At 54.9% G+C, this 17253-nt stretch overlaps 1 protein-coding gene across 3 annotated transcripts in view; it reads right to left on the minus strand.

Annotated features, from left to right (window-relative positions):
- MEGF8 (multiple EGF like domains 8) overlaps positions 1–17253 on the minus strand; it is a gene marked incomplete at its 5' end in the record, with an annotated part of 41943 nt that overhangs the window by 17527 nt on the left and 7163 nt on the right. For 2 of the 3 annotated variants that reach the window (XM_081107561.1, XM_081107560.1), the window contains 23 exons: positions 137–255; positions 408–518; positions 600–847; positions 2283–2415; positions 2933–3182; positions 3275–3485; positions 3825–4024; positions 4524–4772; positions 5222–5335; positions 5429–5560; positions 5651–5769; positions 6811–7047; positions 7466–7666; positions 8055–8255; positions 11046–11209; positions 11282–11426; positions 11784–11903; positions 12216–12370; positions 14470–14592; positions 14715–14860; positions 15276–15691; positions 16234–16322; positions 16402–16582. In XM_081107561.1, the coding sequence (XP_080963687.1) occupies positions 137–255; positions 408–518; positions 600–847; positions 2283–2415; positions 2933–3182; positions 3275–3485; positions 3825–4024; positions 4524–4772; positions 5222–5335; positions 5429–5560; positions 5651–5769; positions 6811–7047; positions 7466–7666; positions 8055–8255; positions 11046–11209; positions 11282–11426; positions 11784–11903; positions 12216–12370; positions 14470–14592; positions 14715–14860; positions 15276–15691; positions 16234–16322; positions 16402–16582 (4064 nt within the window). The remainder of the gene's footprint in view (positions 1–136; positions 256–407; positions 519–599; positions 848–2282; positions 2416–2932; positions 3183–3274; positions 3486–3824; positions 4025–4523; positions 4773–5221; positions 5336–5428; positions 5561–5650; positions 5770–6810; positions 7048–7465; positions 7667–8054; positions 8256–11045; positions 11210–11281; positions 11427–11783; positions 11904–12215; positions 12371–14469; positions 14593–14714; positions 14861–15275; positions 15692–16233; positions 16323–16401; positions 16583–17253) is intronic. The other variant, XM_081107562.1, reaches the window with a different exon arrangement.

Below are 17253 nucleotides of genomic sequence, written 5' to 3' on the forward strand. Positions count from 1 at the left end.
GTGAACTTTCTGGGACAAGTGTCACAGTGTCCTTTTCTGCATCCCCGAGGGGATCTTATGTGACAGGTATCTCAGCATCGCTGAGGTGACCTTCTCTCTCTCATTTAGGTCTCCCACCTCCCCAGGCAGTTCTCACCTGTACAGGTTTCCCAGCAGCCCCTGGGGGAGGCCCAGGCCCCCAAACATCCACAAGGTGGCATCAGGTCCCTCCACCATGGTGTGCCCCAGGCGGTGCAGGAAGCGGCTAGCAGTGTCCTGAGGGTGGGGGTGGGGACATGAGGGGTCAGGCTAAGGTCATGACAGTATCAGGCTGAATATAGGGTCTGGGGAGTGGTCCCAGGAGCGGAGGAGGGAGAATGATCCAGGCTGTGTGGAACCTCCCCAGAAACTGGGCTGCCACAACTCACAGCTGAGAGGCGGCTGTCCATGAGGGTCTCCCAGACCAGCTGTCCGCCGTCCAGCTTCGTGGCACAGTCGGGGCCCCCGAAGCCCTCAGCACAGATGCACACGCCCAGACTCTGGGGGACAGAAGGAGGAGGCTCGGCGGGAGCCCTGAGCACCACCCCTGTCCCACCTAGCTCACCCCATCCCGCCTGTACCTGGTTACAGGTCCCTGCCCCGTTGTGGGCATTGCAGTTTTCAGGACACAGAGCCATGCGACAGTGTGGGCCAGCCCAGCCCTGGGGACAGCGGCAGAGGCCAGCCCCTGCGGCCCCATCCTGGGGCACACACTCCTGGGGAACAGGGCAGCTCCCAGGGCCCCCTGACCCACAGCGGGCAGAGCCCACTGAAGCGTTGAAGCCCCAGGACGAGGAGCCGTTGGCCTCCCAGTGCAGCACGAGCAGCCCTGTTGGGAGAGAGGCCAGCGGCATGTAGCAAGGCCAAGGTCCAGGCGCGGCTCTATCCCCAGGTTTTGAGAAAAACCCATGTAATTGGGCAGGGAAGCCAGCCACCCGATCATCTATATTCACTGCACCCCTCTCCCTTGTCCGGCCCATCGAGTTCTATTGGTCTTAAAGCCTAAATTTCTCTCCTATTCACCCACTGCTTGCCACATCCTCAGTTCTCTGACCCCCCACTAGTCTCCCTGGCTCACCTACACTCTGCTCTTCAGTCATCCCACGTGATCCTTAAAAAACATGAATCTGAACCTGTCAGTCGCAAGCTCCAAACCTTCCACAACTCCCTACTGTTCTTTCAAAGTCTCCTCAAAAAGATGTGGGGGGCGGAGGAGGAGGGAGGCAGGGGAGACAGGAATTAATAATATGTAAAAAATGAGTCAACATTATACTGAAAAGAAAAAAAAAGGCCCCGAAGGCCCTCTGACGTCATCGCCTTCCCCTGGCCCTCTGGCTCCAGCCTTGCGTCCTGCTTCTCAGGGCCCAGGCACCTGCTAATCCTCCCCTGAGGAGCCCCCCCCTTACCCACACCGCCCCCTTCAGGTCTCAAATGAGACTTCACCTCTGCACAGAAGCTCTCAGGACTCCCCCTGACAGACCAGGCACTCTCTTCCACTTCCTCCCATCCCTCACTATTCTGAATGTGCTTTGATGTCCTCCCCTCACACACGCACACACAGTGAACCATGGGCAGCACTTGTGCCCCTAGTTCACTGCTACACCCTTAATCTCTAGCTCAGGCCTGGCTCACTGCAGGTGCTCGGTAAATACCTGGTGAGTGAAACGAAATGAGGGGCCCCTCGTTTCTTCACTCACTGTGAGGGGTCTGGATTGCCAGCTACAACTCTGCCTCTCTCTCCCAGCCTTGGAGCCACTCTGATTTGCAGTACGAAAAAAAGCATTTCCAGACATGGTAACAAATTATTTCTAGAGCATTTCCATCAGCCTGAGCTGGGCTTCCCTCAGCCCTGCTGAGCCTGGTTGTGGGGCTGTCCTGTGCACAGTAGGATATAGAGCAGCACCTCTGGCCTCTACCCATGAGATACCAGTAGCACCCCCAATCATGACCACCAGCCACATGCCCCGAGGACATCATCAGCCGGGTAGGGAACCGAGGCTGAGGAGGTCTCAGGGCCCTCGCACCAGCCCTTCTGTGTGCCCAAAGACACACCCGCTTGGCCCTTCTCTCCAGAGGCAGCCCAGCAATACTCTATTTGCCTCTCAGCTGAAGACACGGAGACCCACAGGTGGCAAGGGGTTGCCTCACCCAGCAAGTCCGTGGCAGAGGTGGGCTGGGTCTTAAGCCCACCTTAGTCAGCAAGATGCAGGGGAGCGAGGGATACACAGCCCAGGACAGAGGCCCCACCTCCCTGGTCCCCATACCAGAGAGGGCCTGCACAGTGAGGGGCCTGTCCCGCCGCTGGCCGCAGAAGGCAGCAATGAGGCTACGGTCCGACTGCACAACGCCAGTGTCCAGGAAGCGTGGGAAGCCATCAAAGGCCAGCACGTAGCTCAGCTGGAGGGGTACAGAGCGAGGATTAGGGGGTGATGAGGATGAGAAAGAGGGATGCCTGGGGTCTGGGAGGAGGAGGAGTTCAAGAGGAGAGGACAATCTGAGACAGGGAAATGGGCTGTCTGTCATGCTGGGCAGACTGTCAAACTGTGGCATGGAGACCACCATTCCCCCTCCTGTGTTGACAGCAGACAGGGCTAATCAATCAGACACTCTCACCTGGTGCCTCTTTCTCAATACACAGCTCCTGGTGGCCACCACCAGCTGGTGAGAGCTAGCACACGCCGTATATTTACCATGCTGCACTGAGGAAGGCAGTTTGAGGATCTGGGGGTTGGAGACTTAGAGTCCAGGAAACAAGAGTGATCTGGTAAATGGGAAGGTCTTTGGGCTGGGGGTTGAAGGACTAGAGTTTGGGGTTTGAAGGATAAAAAAATGGGATGATGGGGGTCAGGGTCTGTAAGGAGTCCAACTGGGTGGGGAAAACAAGGGTCTGAACCCTAGTGCCCGCGGAGCTCACCGTGCAGGGGGTGCTGCTGTCGGGGGAGAAGGTGAGGGTGAGTGGGGGACAGAGGGTCCCGGGAGCACAGGGCTGTAGCACCTCAGTGGCCGAGACAACCCACACACAATATGAAAGGCCTGGCCCGGCTCTCACTGCCCCACCGCCTGGAGGCAGCAGCCCCCCAACCCGGCGTGAGCCCAGTGCCACTGAGGACACGTTGGTGAGGAGGGCGCGGCCCCCACACTCCCGGAAGCAGGAGCCACCGGCCCTGGGGAGATGGAGAAGAGCCAGTGTCAGACCAGTCCTGCCCGATCCCACGTGTCCCTAACCCCTACCCCACCTGTCTGGCCCCTGGCTCACCGGGGGTCCCCATAGTAGCCAGGGATGCAGAGCTGGCAATGAGCACCTTCGGTGTGGTCCTGGCAGAAGCAGAGCCCGCTGAGGTTGTCGCAGTGGCCACGGCGTGGGTCCCCATGCCCATTGCACTGGCAGGGCCGGCAGCCGCCCGAGCCCGTGGCGTTGCCAAAGCTGCCGGGTCGGCACCGTTCGCAGTGCTCCCCCCAGGTCCAGTCTGTGGAGGGCCAAGCAGGCAGGACAAAGAGTCAGGGACAGGGGTGGGAAGGGGCCTGCCCACCTGGCTCACCTGATCCCTGACCCCACCAGGCTGCTTCAAAGGAGGGTAACCAAGGCCCAGACTTGGGGGAATAGCAAGTCCTAAGAGTGGGGACTAAGGCCCCACCAATGAGATGAGTGCCACTGAAGCAGGTCAGGGGTCAGGAGCGGGTAGTGGGCAGAGGGACCCCGAGCTGGATGAGGGGACACTGAAGCCCACACCGAGAAAAGAAAACTGGAACCCCGAGGAGGCTCCCTTGGGGCCAGTCCAGGGGCGTCTGGGAGGAGGGCAGCTCACCCTGGCACTCATCGCAGAAGCCAGGCCCCCGCTTTCGGCAATGGCTGTGAAAGTTGCAGCCACAATCTCTGGAGCAGCGGGGGCCGGGGGGTCCCGGGGCAGGCGTGGGCGGGGGCAGATCAGATGTCCAGCCCAGGTCACACACGCAGGTGAAGTCAGGGGGTCCACTGCACACACCATGGCCGCAGTCCTCCAGGCACCTGAGGGGCCATGACAGGGGTGGGGGAAGGGCTGGGCAGGCCCAGAGTGCCCAAGGCATCCCCTGCCATCCCATTCCACCCCATCATCTCCATGGCAACACCATCACAAGCTACAGCCCATTCCACTGGTCCTAGACTACGTGGGTGGCCTTGTCTCCAAGGTAACCCCATCACACGTGGGAACTCCTGTCTCTATAGTAACTATACATCACTACTAGTGATCTGTTCTCTATGAAAACCCCTTTCAAGTTGGTTCTCCTCCATCTCCATGGCAACTCTGAAGACTACCAGTACATGGGTGACCTGCCTCCACAGTAAGGAGTGTTACACTGGGGACCCTGTCTCTCTAACGAGGACCTAGTCTGCAAGGTAAAAACCTGGGGCTCACTGGGATGCTGGTTCCACAGCAGGGATTCCAGCACCATGAACGCTTCCTCCCCTATCTCCACATGCCCCAGCCCCGGGGCAGCATCTCCATGGAAACCCGTGCCCCACTCACGTGCGATTGCAGTATGTGATGCCATCACCCTGGTAGCCTCGCTGGCAGTGACACTCGTAGCTGAGGGGCGTGTTCAGGCAGGTTGCCCGCAGGTGGCACCGCGCCAGGCCCAGGCGACACTCATCCACGTCAGGACAGCGGGCATACGCCCAGCGGGCAGGGAGGGCCACGGACAGCCCCAGGCCCTCCCCGACCCACAGGGAGCAGTTACCTCCACCCAGGGGCCCTGAGAAGTCCCCCTGGAGGCACCTGGAGGGTGGGAGATTGAAGAAGGTGGTGGGGTGGGAGATGATAAAGAAACAAGAGATGGAAATAGTTACAAGGAGAGAGAAAGCCAATCAGAGAGAGAGAAATATAAATATAGAGAGAGAGAGGAAAAATGGAAGCAACAGAGTAGTCAAACAAAAACGACAGTGAAAGACAGAAGCGAGATAGAGACAGGGACACAATGAAAGGAGAGACAGAAACAGGAGGTCAAGCAGAAGGAAGGACAATGAGAGAAAACAAGTCACAGAAGCAGGGACAGAGTGAAGAGGAAGAAAAGAGAAAAACTAAGAAAAGAGGGGGGAGAGAAAAACAGAGATGATGGTAAGGAAAAGGCAAAGAGGCAGAGAAACAGGGCAGCCGTTAGAATTAGGGCCGTGGAGAGCTGCCCACCCCATCCTGCCCATCCACCTGCCCCACCGCCCAGGCCTCACCGCCCCAGTGTGGGGTTGTCCTCATTGCCGCACCAGCCACACTCATGGCTCTGCAGACACTCGTGGCAGGTCAGGAAGCGGTCACAGCTCCGGCACCGGGGCTCTGAGTGCACGCTGCAGGGCAGCAGGTGTGAAGGTGTCAGAGCCCAGCCAGCTCCGCCTCTCCAACCTCCACTCCATAAGCCCAGCTACCCACCCTGACCGCACCTGTCATCCCAGCCTCGGCAGCCCCCATATGGGTACCGGGCCAAGTAGGCAGCAAACAGAAAACAGGTGTGGGTGGACTGGCACCAGGCACACTGGCTCGAGTTGGCCAGGCAGTCGTCACAGGTCAGGCGCCTGGAGGTGAGGAGTGAAGACAGGGTCACACCAGGGCTGGTTTATACACACACACACCCACACCTGCTCCCTGGGCCCAGTGGGGCTCACTGGCTGCAGAGCGGGGGACACTCCTCTGGGCTCTTCAGGGCACCCTGACCCCGGCCTCGCCGGCTGCATGCCGCATCCCCTTTGCGGTTGGTGCTCTGATGCCACTCACAGAAGGGGTCCTGGGGGGTTGGAGAAGTAAGAGCCCAGCTTAGCCCTCTCTCTTGGGCTCCCAGTGCCCTGCTTCCCTCACCTACCCAACCCCTAAGACCACCCCTCCAAGCCTCTGCCCTCTCCCACTGCCTGCCTCTCCAGACTTTCCCCTTCAGCCAGCAACATCCATGGCTTCTGCCTGCCCAGCACCCTCTCGTGTTTTGGGCACAAGAATCCCTTTGTATGGTCCAGGTGAGGCAAATGCAATCCTTGGGATCCAGAGGTAGGCAAGGGGCCACCCCCACCCCTGGCCACACTGACTGATCCTAGAGCTGGCACAAGACCCAACCAGAGGCAGTAAAATGTACTTCTGGGACCCCTGTGGACCTGGGGGGTGACAGTGGGGTGGGGACAGAAAGGTACTCTTTCCACTTGGCTGAGTGAGGGATGCAAGTCTGGAGCCCTGTGGCTCCCTTGCCATTCTCAAGGAATGACCCTCCAAGGGAACCATGGTCTAAACCAGTGATGGCGAACCTTTTGAGCTCGGCGTGTCAGCATTTTGAAAAACCCTAACTTAACTCTGGTGCCGTGTCACATATAGAAATTTTTTGATATGTGCAACCATAGTAAAACAAAGACTTATATTTTTTATATTTATTTTATATATTTAAATACCATTTAACAAAGAAAAATCAACCAAAAAAATGAGTCCACGTGTCACCTCGGACATGCGTGTCACAGGTTCGCCATCACTGGTCTAAACCATCGGAGGTCACAGGCCTGAAGGCCTACCCGTGGACTCTGCAGCCCAAGCCAATAAATGCCCCTCTGGTGAAGAGCCGACGCGTTGGGTTTTCTGGCCCCTAAAGTCCTGACTGCCAGGAGCCCCCTCTCCAGTCCCTCTCCTCTGCTCCCCACCTGGCTCATGTCTCCAGCTCAAAGACAATGGCCCCAGCTATGCCCCCATACTGCCACCTTGGGGACCCTTGGCTGCCCATGTCCCTCTTCCCCAGTCCCCTGCTTTGGTTGCCTCCAACTTGAAATGGACCCCTCAGTGGCCTGGCAGGCACCTGGGTGCAGGCGTGGCAGTCGCGATGCTCCTCACAGAGCGGGCAGAGGGCAGGCACCAGCACCAGCAAGGACCCGCGGGCCCCACTGTCCATGCAGTGAGCCCCACTCTGGCGCAGGTGGCAGGTGGAGCTGGCCAGGCACCAGCCGCAGCCCTGGTCTGCCAGGCAGCCCAGGCAGGAGGAGTAGGAGGCGCAGGCTGTGGAGCGGTAGGGTTCCAGGAAGAAGAAGGAGATCTCCTGGGGGAGGAGGCATAGGAAGTCAGGGGCCCATGTTCCAACTTGAGGGTCAGGAGTCAAGGTTTGAAGTAGGGATCAGAGTTTGGAGCTAAAGACTTAAGTGTTTAGAGACAAGATTGAGAAGTCAGGCATGTACCAAGTCAGAATTTAGGCCATTAGCAGACAAAAGGGGATCAGTATTTGAAACATTCTAGAGATTAGAGGTCAAAGTATGAAGGGCAAAAGTCAGGGGCAGTGGGGTCAGGGAAGGAAGAGGTACAGATGTGGGCAGGGGTCAGAATGTCAGGTCAGGTCAGAGTCTGGGGGTCAGGAAGCAGAGTCTGGAGGGTGCAAGGCGAGTCCAGAGTTCAGAAGCCAAGGTTCGTGGCCTGGGGTTCAGAAATCCCAGAGGATCAGAGGCCTGGGTCTGGGTACTCACACTGCCACCTGGCACACCAGTCCGGTCCCACAGCAGGGTGAGCTCGCTGTGCCCAGGGCCCGCCGAGCCATTGAGCTGGCCCCGGATCTCCACCGCGTACTTGTGGCCCCGGCCAGGCAGCGGGAAGAGACGAGCAGAGCCTGGGCGCTGTAGCCGCCTCGTCTCTTTCTCCTGCTGAGCCACCCAGCGCCCCACTTCCTCCTGCAGTAGGGTGAGGACAGATGGGGCCTCAGGACTTGCCACAGCCCCCATCTCTGAAACCTCTGAGAGCTTCAAACCCACCTAGCAGCCACCTCCTCCTGGGAAGAGGAGGGGCGCCTCAGGGTTCCTTAGACTCCAAGAACCTCAAGTGCCCCCAAATCCACCAGGGACCCTCCTCCTCCTCAGGGGAATCTGACTTGGTAAGACAAACCTTCCCCACCCTCTTCACAATTTCCCAAACTGTGTTCACAACTGAACACTCCATGGCCCTCCCTCCACTAAGGATACATCTCCTGCCTAAGGATTTCTCCCTCGTCTTCTCGGCATCACACGCCCCCTCACCCTTATTGACCATAAACAACCCTCTGAGTGTCCCAGGCGCCCTCACCATGCTCTCTGGGTCAGGGCCACGGGCCATCCGGGCCAGGACGTGTAGGCGCTGGGCTCGGGCCCACACAGCCACGTCCTCAGCCCCTGGCCCACCGGGCCCTCCCGGAAGCAGTGGGTGGATGAAGCCACGGTAGACGAGTGATACATCGGTCTCGGGGCTGGGTGTCAGGGTGATGGTTGTGCTGCGGACAATCAAGACCTGTGGCAGCCGGGGAAGGGGTATGAATTGGTGCCTCTCTGCGTGGCCCGGTCCCCACACCCCTCAGGCCACATCAGAGCCAGAAAAGATCAGGCAGCTCAACCTCCTTCCCTATTTCATGGAATGAGACCGAGGCCAGGGCAGGGGAGGCTGTTCACCTGGGATAACTAAGAGTCAGGACACCAACTCAGAAAACGAACAGGGTCCCAGCCCTGCTCATCCCCACCTCTCATGAAACTTCAGGATCTTCTTCCCCAATGCCCCACCTTTCCACCTAAGCCCTCAGGAGTCTAGATAACAAAAAAAATTAAATAAAAATCCCTTAACTACGGGTTATGGAACACTTCCAGGCTAATGAATACACCTATGTGCCTGGAGGATGTCGCACCCAACTCCATGGGGACAGAAGCTCCTGTGCTCAGAACCTCTGGACCTCACCCTATGTATCATATCCTCTGTTATATAATCAACAAGTACACAAGGCTTTTTTTAAAAGGAGATTCCAGCCCTAATTGGTTTGACTCAGTGGATGGAGTGTTGGCCTGCGGACTAAAGGGTCCCAGGTTTGATTCTGGTTGGGGGCACGTGCCCAGGTTGCAGGCTCCATCCCTAGTAGGGGGCATGCAAGAGGCAGCCGATTAATGATTCTATCTCATCATTAATGTTTCTATCTCCCTCTCCCTTCTTCTTTGAAATCAATAAAAATATATTTAAAAATAAGTAAATAAATAAAATAAAATAGGAGATTCCAGCCCTGGCCAGTGTGGATCAGCTGGTTGAGCACAAGCTCAACCGAAGGTTATGGGTTCAAATCCCAGTCAGGGCATGTAACGAAGGCAACCAATCTCTCTCTCTCTCTCTCTGTCTCTCTCTTTCTCCTTCCCTCTCTCCCTCCCTCCCTCTGTCTCTCAGCATGTCATCAGGTGAGGAATAATAATAATAATAATAATAATAAATAAAAAGATTCCAGATAAAACATTCAAAGTGAGACATGATTTTTTGCTAAGTATGTGTTTTTGTAATTGCAAATGAATGGAATAGGCCAAGTGTTCATTATGGGAGACTGCTTAAATAAACAACAGTACTAGGTGTTAGAAAATAAATGGAGTATTATGCAGCTGTAAAGATAATAAGAATGTTTCCTATGTTCTCTAATGGGACATGTTAAGAAAAAAAGGATGTGGTGGTATAGTGTGGATAATATACTACTTTTTGTGCAAGAAAGAAAAATGATTAAAAGTCACATTTACTTGTATTGAAATAAGTAGACCATGGAAAGATATCAAAGAAATTCAAACAGATCTGGAGAGAGTTAGGTTGGTCTTGAGTTGGGGGGATAAGAAGGCCAGCTTCCTACAATGAGAAGGTAGGGCGTGGGGTAGATGGGAGACTTTGCACTTAACAACTTTTTACATCGCTGTGAATTGTAAATGATGGGACTATATAACCTGCTTTAAAAATAAATAGGAACTTCTATTAAAAAAAACAGTTTGGCAGTTCTTCAATAAGTTAAACAAAGACCTAGCAATTCTGCCCCTAGATACAGACCCAAATAGGTGTTTAAACAAAAAACATGTGCATGAATATTCATAGCAGCACTATTCACAATATCAAAAAGGTGGAAACAACCCAAGTGTTCATCAACTGATGAATGGATGTGGCAGAGCCATACAATGGAAGAGTATCCATATATATAAAAGCCTAATATGCAAAATGTCTACTTGGGAGTTTGACCAACCTGGGGTTTGATCGCTCGCTATGACATGCACTGACCACCAGGGGGCGGCACGGAACAAAAGAAGGCCCCGGCTGGCAGCCGGCAGCCACTAGGGACCCTACCCGTGCATGAATTTCGTGCACTGGGCCTCTAGTTCAGCCATAAAAGGAATGAAGTTCTGATGCATGATGAGCCTCGAAAACATGCTAAGTGAAAGAAGCCAGTCACAAAAGACCACATGTTACATGATTTCTTTGATATGACGTATCTACAGCTGGCAAACTCAGAGGCAGAAAACAGATGAATGGTGGCTAAGGGCTAGGGGAAAAGGGAATGGAGAGTAATTACTTAATGAATCAGGGTTTCCTTTGGGGTGATGAAAATGTTCTGGACCTAGAATAGTGGAGACAGTTGCAAATATTATGAATGTGCTAAATGTCACTAATGATAAATTTTATGTTATGTGTATTTTACCACAATTTTATTTTATTTTTTTAGATATATTTTATTTTAGAAAGGAAGTATAGAGGGAGAGAAAGATAGAAACATCAATGATGAGAGAGAATCATTGATCGGCTGCCTCCTGCACGCCCCACACTGGGGATCAAACCTGTAACCGGGGCACGTGCCCTGACTGCGAATCAAACCATGACCTCCTGGTTCATAGGTCAATGCTCTACCACTGAGCCACGCCACCTGGGCTTTTCAAAATATGTTTTTATTGATTTTAGAGAGGAAGAGAGAGAGAGAAAAATATCGATGTGAAAGTGAAACATTGATCAGCTCTCCTGCACCTACTCTAATGGGGATGGAGCCCACAACCTGGGCCTGTGCCCTGACCGGGAATCGACCTGGCAACCTTTTGGTACATGGGACAATGTTCAGCCCACTGAGCCACATGGGCCAGGGCTATCACAATTTTAAAAACGTTTTAAAAATGTTTTTAACTCAGTAAGGAAAATCAGACCCTTGAATGTAGAGACTTACAGGGTAAACATAGAAGTGGTAAAGATCTATTTGGAAAACAAAAGCCCTAGGACCAGCCCTTCAACACTCCATCCCCAGCTCCCCACCTTGTCAGGCTGGGAGGCGTTGGGTGGCTGTTGGAAGGTGAGGAGGTGCAGGCCAGGCAGGAAGCTCTGGGTGACGCAGGCCTCCAGGGATGTGACGAAGACAGGTGCAGGCCCCCACCAGCCCACGGTGCCTGAGATCTGCTCTCCTCGGCAGTGGGCCTGCTCTATAAGGACAGGAGGGGGGGTCAGTGTGGGGTGCAGCACTGCCCCCTCCCACACTTTCACTGGTCACTCACCAGGCCGAGGGAGGCAGCTCTCATTGTGCACACACCAGCCCAGGGCACCAGGTCCCCGGGGAGGAGCTGCAGGGCTGCTGAAGGCCAGGCAAGCCTGGCAGTCACCCAGGAGGCGCCCCAGGCCCAGGCAGCTGGCAGCCAGACACTGCAGGAAAGGAAGGGGATAGGGGTCCTTGTTCACCGGGCCTTATGAGAGCTGGAAAGGGCTATAGATTTAGGAGTTTTGGAGTAGAATGGATCAGGGAATTGAAACTCAATCAGAATGGAGAAAGATGAAGAGGACAGGGCCTGGGGATATGGATACAGATAATTTCAAAAGGATTGGGGAAAGGTTCGAGTTTAGGGGCCAGCAATCAGGAATCGGGGCCGCTGATCTTAGATGTGAAACAAATCTCCCGTGTGTGTGTGTATGGGGGGAGTCCTTCTTCACTTGGTTTCAGTAAAGGGAGACACTGAGGGATGGTCTCTGTGTGAGGGGCAGTGTGAGAGGACAGCTACTCACAGCCCCTGAGGGGGTCCCAGGAGGCAGTGCAGCTTGGCAGGACCCCTGACACCAACTGCATTCAGGGTCTCGAGAGCAGACACTGTGGTCCGTGTACATGGAGCAATAGTCCAAATGGTACTGTAGAGAGATGGGAATGGAGGAAGGGGCTCCTCAGACGGGGGCCTGTTTCTAGATTCCCACTCATTTTGATCATCCCAGGGTACCCGGACTGCTCAGCACCTTGAGGATCCCTGTCCAATCCTCTTCCAGTGCCAGGAACCACTGCCCCTCTGCCTCCATCCCTCCTCCCCTGAACCTGGGAGCCAACATCCCTCCTCTCATGAACCTAGGGACTCCCACTGCTTATCCCAAAGACTCCCAATTTTCTCATCTGTGGGAATCACGCTGCCTCCTCCCCAGCCACCCTCTCCCTTTCACCCCAATACTCACGTCTGGGGCAGGCGCCTGGAACACAAAGGGGGGCACCTTGTAGGCCATCAAATCCCCACGGGGCCGGCCACTGTACCCACCAGCCACCAACAGGACACTGCCACCAAGCACAGCTGCCACATGTGAATACCGACCACTGGGAGGCGCTGCTCGGCCTAGAAGAATGCAGACCCCCAAGGACATGGGACCCCCCATCCCCTCCCTCCTTCGTGGCTCCCCTGCCCAGAGGACTACACTGGCTCTCCTAAGCCTCAGCTCAGTCTCCTAGCTCCTGCTTCAAACCACCTGCCCATGGAAACCCACCCAGCCTGCCTAGCCCTGCACCAGCTCGTCCTTTCTCTCCTCTGGCCTCCCATAACCCTACACAAGCCACCTGTCAGACAGAGTATGATCTCTAGGGTCAGAAAAACTTGGGTTCATCCTAGCCGGTTTGGCTCAGTGGATAGAGCGCCGGACTGAAGGGTCCCGGTTCAATTCCAGTCAAGGGCACATGCCTGGGCTGTGGGCTTGATCCCCAGTAGGGGGCGTACAGGAGGCAGCCGATCAATGATTATCTCTCATCATTGATGTTTCTATCTTTCTCTTCCTCTCCCTTCCTCTCTGAAATCAATAAAAATATATTTTAAAAAAAGAAAAAAGAAAAAGAAAAACTTGGGTTCAAATCCTGGGTCTAACATTTACTTGGGTTTAAATCATGGATCAACTATTGGCTAGCAGGGTAGCCTTGGGCAAGAAACTCGAAATCTCTGATTCTGTGTTCTCTGCCCTTAGGGAGCTGCCTGGCTCTCACCTTTTTGTCTGCCTGGCAATAGCCTCCCTTCTGGGGACAGCCTCTGATTTTCCCCTGGAAAACAACCTTCTCCCTCTCCCAGTCCACAAGGTTCAAGTCAAGCCATACCTGCTTCGGGCAAAAGTGGGGCTTTAGCCCAGGCTTATCACTGTCAGAGATTAGTTCAGGATGGAACTCAATTCCTATAATTCTTGGGGTGGGGGGGGGCACTCTCTTCCCTCTGAGAATTTTTTTTAAATATGTTTTTATTAATTTTAGAGAGAAAGGAAGAGAAAAGGAACAAGAGAGAAACATGGATGAGAAAAAACTATCGATTGGTTGCCTCCTGCATGCCCCCTACTGGGGATCTAGCCTGCAATCTGGGCATGTGCCCTGACTGGGAATCAAACCTCGACCTCTCGGTGCATGGGACAACGCTAAGCAAACTTAGGCACACCGGCAGGGCCCCTCTGAGCATTTTAAAGGGGTAAAATATCATCCAAGAGCTGCTGGTGACCATCTACAAAAGGAAAGCTGGCTGGAGACTAAAGTAAACTCAGCGAGAACTGGAGAGAGAAATGGCTAATGCCATCATGTGAGCACCTGGATCCAGCCCAACCTGAAGCTGGCCAGAGTTTTCACTCAAGTTAGCCAAGAAATTCTCCCTTTTGCTTAAGCTGTTTGGGTTAGATTTCTGTCACTTACAACCAAGAGTCCTGACCGACAGGTAAGTGGTCAGTGATTGGTGACTCCCCCACCCACTTACTGAACCCGAATGCTCTGTAAGCACCTGGGTCTTGGTCCAGGGAATCACAAACTACAGAAGAGGAAGAGACTTCCAAAAATCTCACATTCTCGCCTGCCCAGTAAAGGAGCCTAAAAGAGGGAGAGGGACAGGCAGAGGAGTCCTGAATGGGAGATCTCAAATGTCAGGCCCAGGCTTTATCCCTGATGGCTACACAAGGTTCCTTGGGGATCTTCCCTCTAAGTGTCCACCTTTCCTGTCCTTGCTCTTCTGTTCAGTGGAGTGCGGAGAACAGACGGGCCTCTGGGAAGTCCATAGTCCCCTGAAATGATACGCCCCCTTTGTGAGGAAGGGAACTGATCTAATGAGTTTGAAAGGTTCTCCACACCCCCCCTTAATTATGGCTTTTGCACAGGTAGTTCTTTGGGGCCAGCCATCCTGGTTTTGCCCTTGCCCACTGTGTGACCCTGAAAAAGTTACCTCTTCGTGGGCATTTCCCTATGGAAACTGGCAAACCTGAACTGGAACCTAGGTCTGATGCAGCTGTAACTGCCTCCCATCTCCATGACAACAATGCCCTAGTCCCATCTGCAGTGCAGGCTTGCCCCCTGAGCAGGCTCAAATAGCATGTCTGGCTCACCCCGACAAGGACCGAGGTGGCTCTTGCCCAAAGCCCAGATTCACTGTAGGGGGAAGTGTGACCTTCAGGAGCCCCTCAGGAAAACAGAGGGGTCACTCACCCTCAGGCGTTCCTGGCGGGGCAAGCTCAGCCCCTGACACCCACTGATGGCAGCCCAGGTGGTAGAAGAAGATGCCATCTTCATAGCACTTTTCCTCCTGGTAATGGGTGTGCACATTGCCTCCTGGGAAAGAAGGAAAGGGGCACAGCTGGCAAGGCTGGGGGAGGTGGGGCACCCGCGCAAGGAGCCTCAGCTCAGGGTTGCTTTGGACCCCCGGCAGGCAGATAGGCAGGATGCCTCCTCACCATAGACCACCATGTAGTTGCCCAGGACACTGGCTGTGTGGAAGGCTCGCTCACGCGGGCCCTGCAGCCCATCCCGGCCCTTCAGCGTTGTCCACACACGCCGATCCACGTGGAAGAGCTCAGTGGAGTTCACCCGCACAGAGAACCTGTGGGGGAAGGCAGAAGGAAGGGCTCAGGGCACGAGGGGCCTCTGTCCCTCCTTTGGGCTGTTAAAGTTGTGTAATCACTCAGGGTGGAGACCGGCGGTAACTGGGCTTATGTCCCCTCAGAACTAGAAGCTCCTATGGACAGGACCCAGGTTAGACTTATATCTGGGTCCTGCATAATCTAGCCAGAGCTGGACACCAAGGAGGGGCTGGCGGAATGGATGGACAGTGGGAGTGTGTGGGGAAGCAAGTGACCAAGAGATTGAGTAGGTGCGTGCATGAGTGAATAAATGAAGGAAGGAGTGACTGAATGCCTACAGGAGTCCATCGGTTGGCAAAGCCCACTAAAGACGAAGCCCAGGTATTGGGCCAGGCCCGGCCCTGCAGAGCAGAGGTTGTGGGACAGGTCACTCACCGGGCAGTGGAGGGCCGGTGTCCACCATGAACCAGCAGGGCTCGAGATGGGGCGTGAAACACCATGGAGTGGCCGGTGGCGGCAGGGGGCCGTCCACCTGCCGGAATCACCTGCTCCCAATAGCCCCCACTGGTGCTGTCAAGGCGGAAACGGAAGAGGCCGGAGGAGAAGAGGTCGTGCTGGGTGCGGCCACCAGACACATAGAGCCAGATGTTGTCCACCAAGGCAGCCGCATGACCTGCCAGGCCTGGCGGCCCCGAGGAACTAGAAGCAGGTGGTGCCAGTTGCTCCCAGTGGCCCCCGCCCAGAGGGCTGAAGGCCCACACGTCGCTAGTGAGGGAGCCATCAGCCAGCTCACCGCCCATCAACACCAGGGAGCCGGCCCAGGCCACAGCCACATGGGAGTGACGGGCAGCCTGTGAGGAAGAGACGAGGAGACAGAGATGGAGAGGAAAACAGATGGTGACACACAGAATGACAGAAAGAGCCACACACAGACACAGAGATGCAGAGACAGAGATAGACCCAGAGAGAAAGACAAAGAGCATGCAAAGGCAGAAGAGAGACAGACCCAGACAACAGACACATGTGAATACAAGCAGAGGAGAAACAAAGAAACACAATAAGGAAGGCAGAGCCAGGGAGACAGAAATAGAAGGAGAAATGACAGAGAAAAACAGAGAAGTAGAGATACAGTCCAGAGAGAAGGAGACACAAGGATCAAGGGTCAGAGAGATGGACCAGGAGCGAGACAAGACACACAGAAAGATAAGATGTAGAAAGGGATATAAAGAAAGACAAAAAAATCTGAGACAGAAAGCAGAGACAAAGGAGCAGGTGTTCCCCTATCAAGCTGCAGGCTGAGGGGCTATAGGTGAAGAGGTGGCTCTGGGAGGCCCTTACTGGGGCTGACAGAGTGGGCAGGCGCCTCCAGGCAGGGCAGAGGTGGGGTCCATACCGGAGCAGGACTCAGGTCCCAGCGCTCCCAGGTGTTGGCAGAGAAGTTATACAGCACGAGGTCACCCAAGGCGCTGTTGAGGTCCTGGCCTATAAAAGGTGGATGGTCTCAAGCCCTGGCCACAGGCTGCCAGGCCTCCAGACCCCAGACACACACCCATTTGCTCACCTCCAAAAACAGCCAACAGCCCTGGTGGGGACAGGAAGGCACCAGCTGCCCCGATACGGGCAGGGAAGGCAGGGTCCCCGGCACTCACATTGTGCCACCAGCCAGCCCCCTGGTTCTCCCACAGGTGCAGGTCACAGGCACGTCCCAGGAAGCCAGGCTCACAGCGGCACGGTCCCAGGGGCTAGGGGGAAGGGGACACAAAGGCAGGGGAGAGAGAGAGAGAGAGGGGGAGACAGGGGGAAGAGAGCCAGAGCCAGAGTGAGAGACATGGAGCAGAAAGGGAGAAGGAGAGAGACGAACAGGGAAGGAGAGAATGGGGGAAAATAAAGAGACAGATAAGCAAAGGGAGAGAGACAGAGACAGGAAGGAGACAGATAAATAGTGGAACAAAGGGACACAGAGACACAACCAGAGGAGGCAGAGAGGTGGAGAAAAGAAGACAGACCAAGAGAAAAAGAGAGAAAGACCAGAGGGAAAAATGAGGACAGAAAGAAAACAGATTGGCAAACAAAGATGGAGAGGTCAATGTCTGAGCTAGAAGAGCTCAGATCTGGGGAGGTCAAGACAGGTAGGGCTCAAGGCGTGATCCAGTCCCAAAGATGGACATGCAAGTCTTGGGGCCCAAGTCAGTGGTTGCAAGTCAAAGTCATGGCTGGGGGAATAATGCCAGACTGCGTGGCTGGGTGGGGGGATGGAGTCAGGCCTGGCAAGAGGAAGCAAGGTGAGAGGTGAGTTGTAGATGAGAACAGGAGTGGGCTCGGGCAGACGAGGGGTCCCAGGTGAAGGTGGGGTGGGGTTGGAGTAGCAGGTAGGGCAGTGATGGAAAACCTATGACACGCGTGTCAGAGGTGA

Source organism: Myotis nattereri (genome assembly GCF_964212035.1).
Source record: "Myotis nattereri genome assembly, chromosome: 15".
Classification (NCBI taxonomy): Eukaryota; Metazoa; Chordata; class Mammalia; order Chiroptera; family Vespertilionidae; genus Myotis; species Myotis nattereri.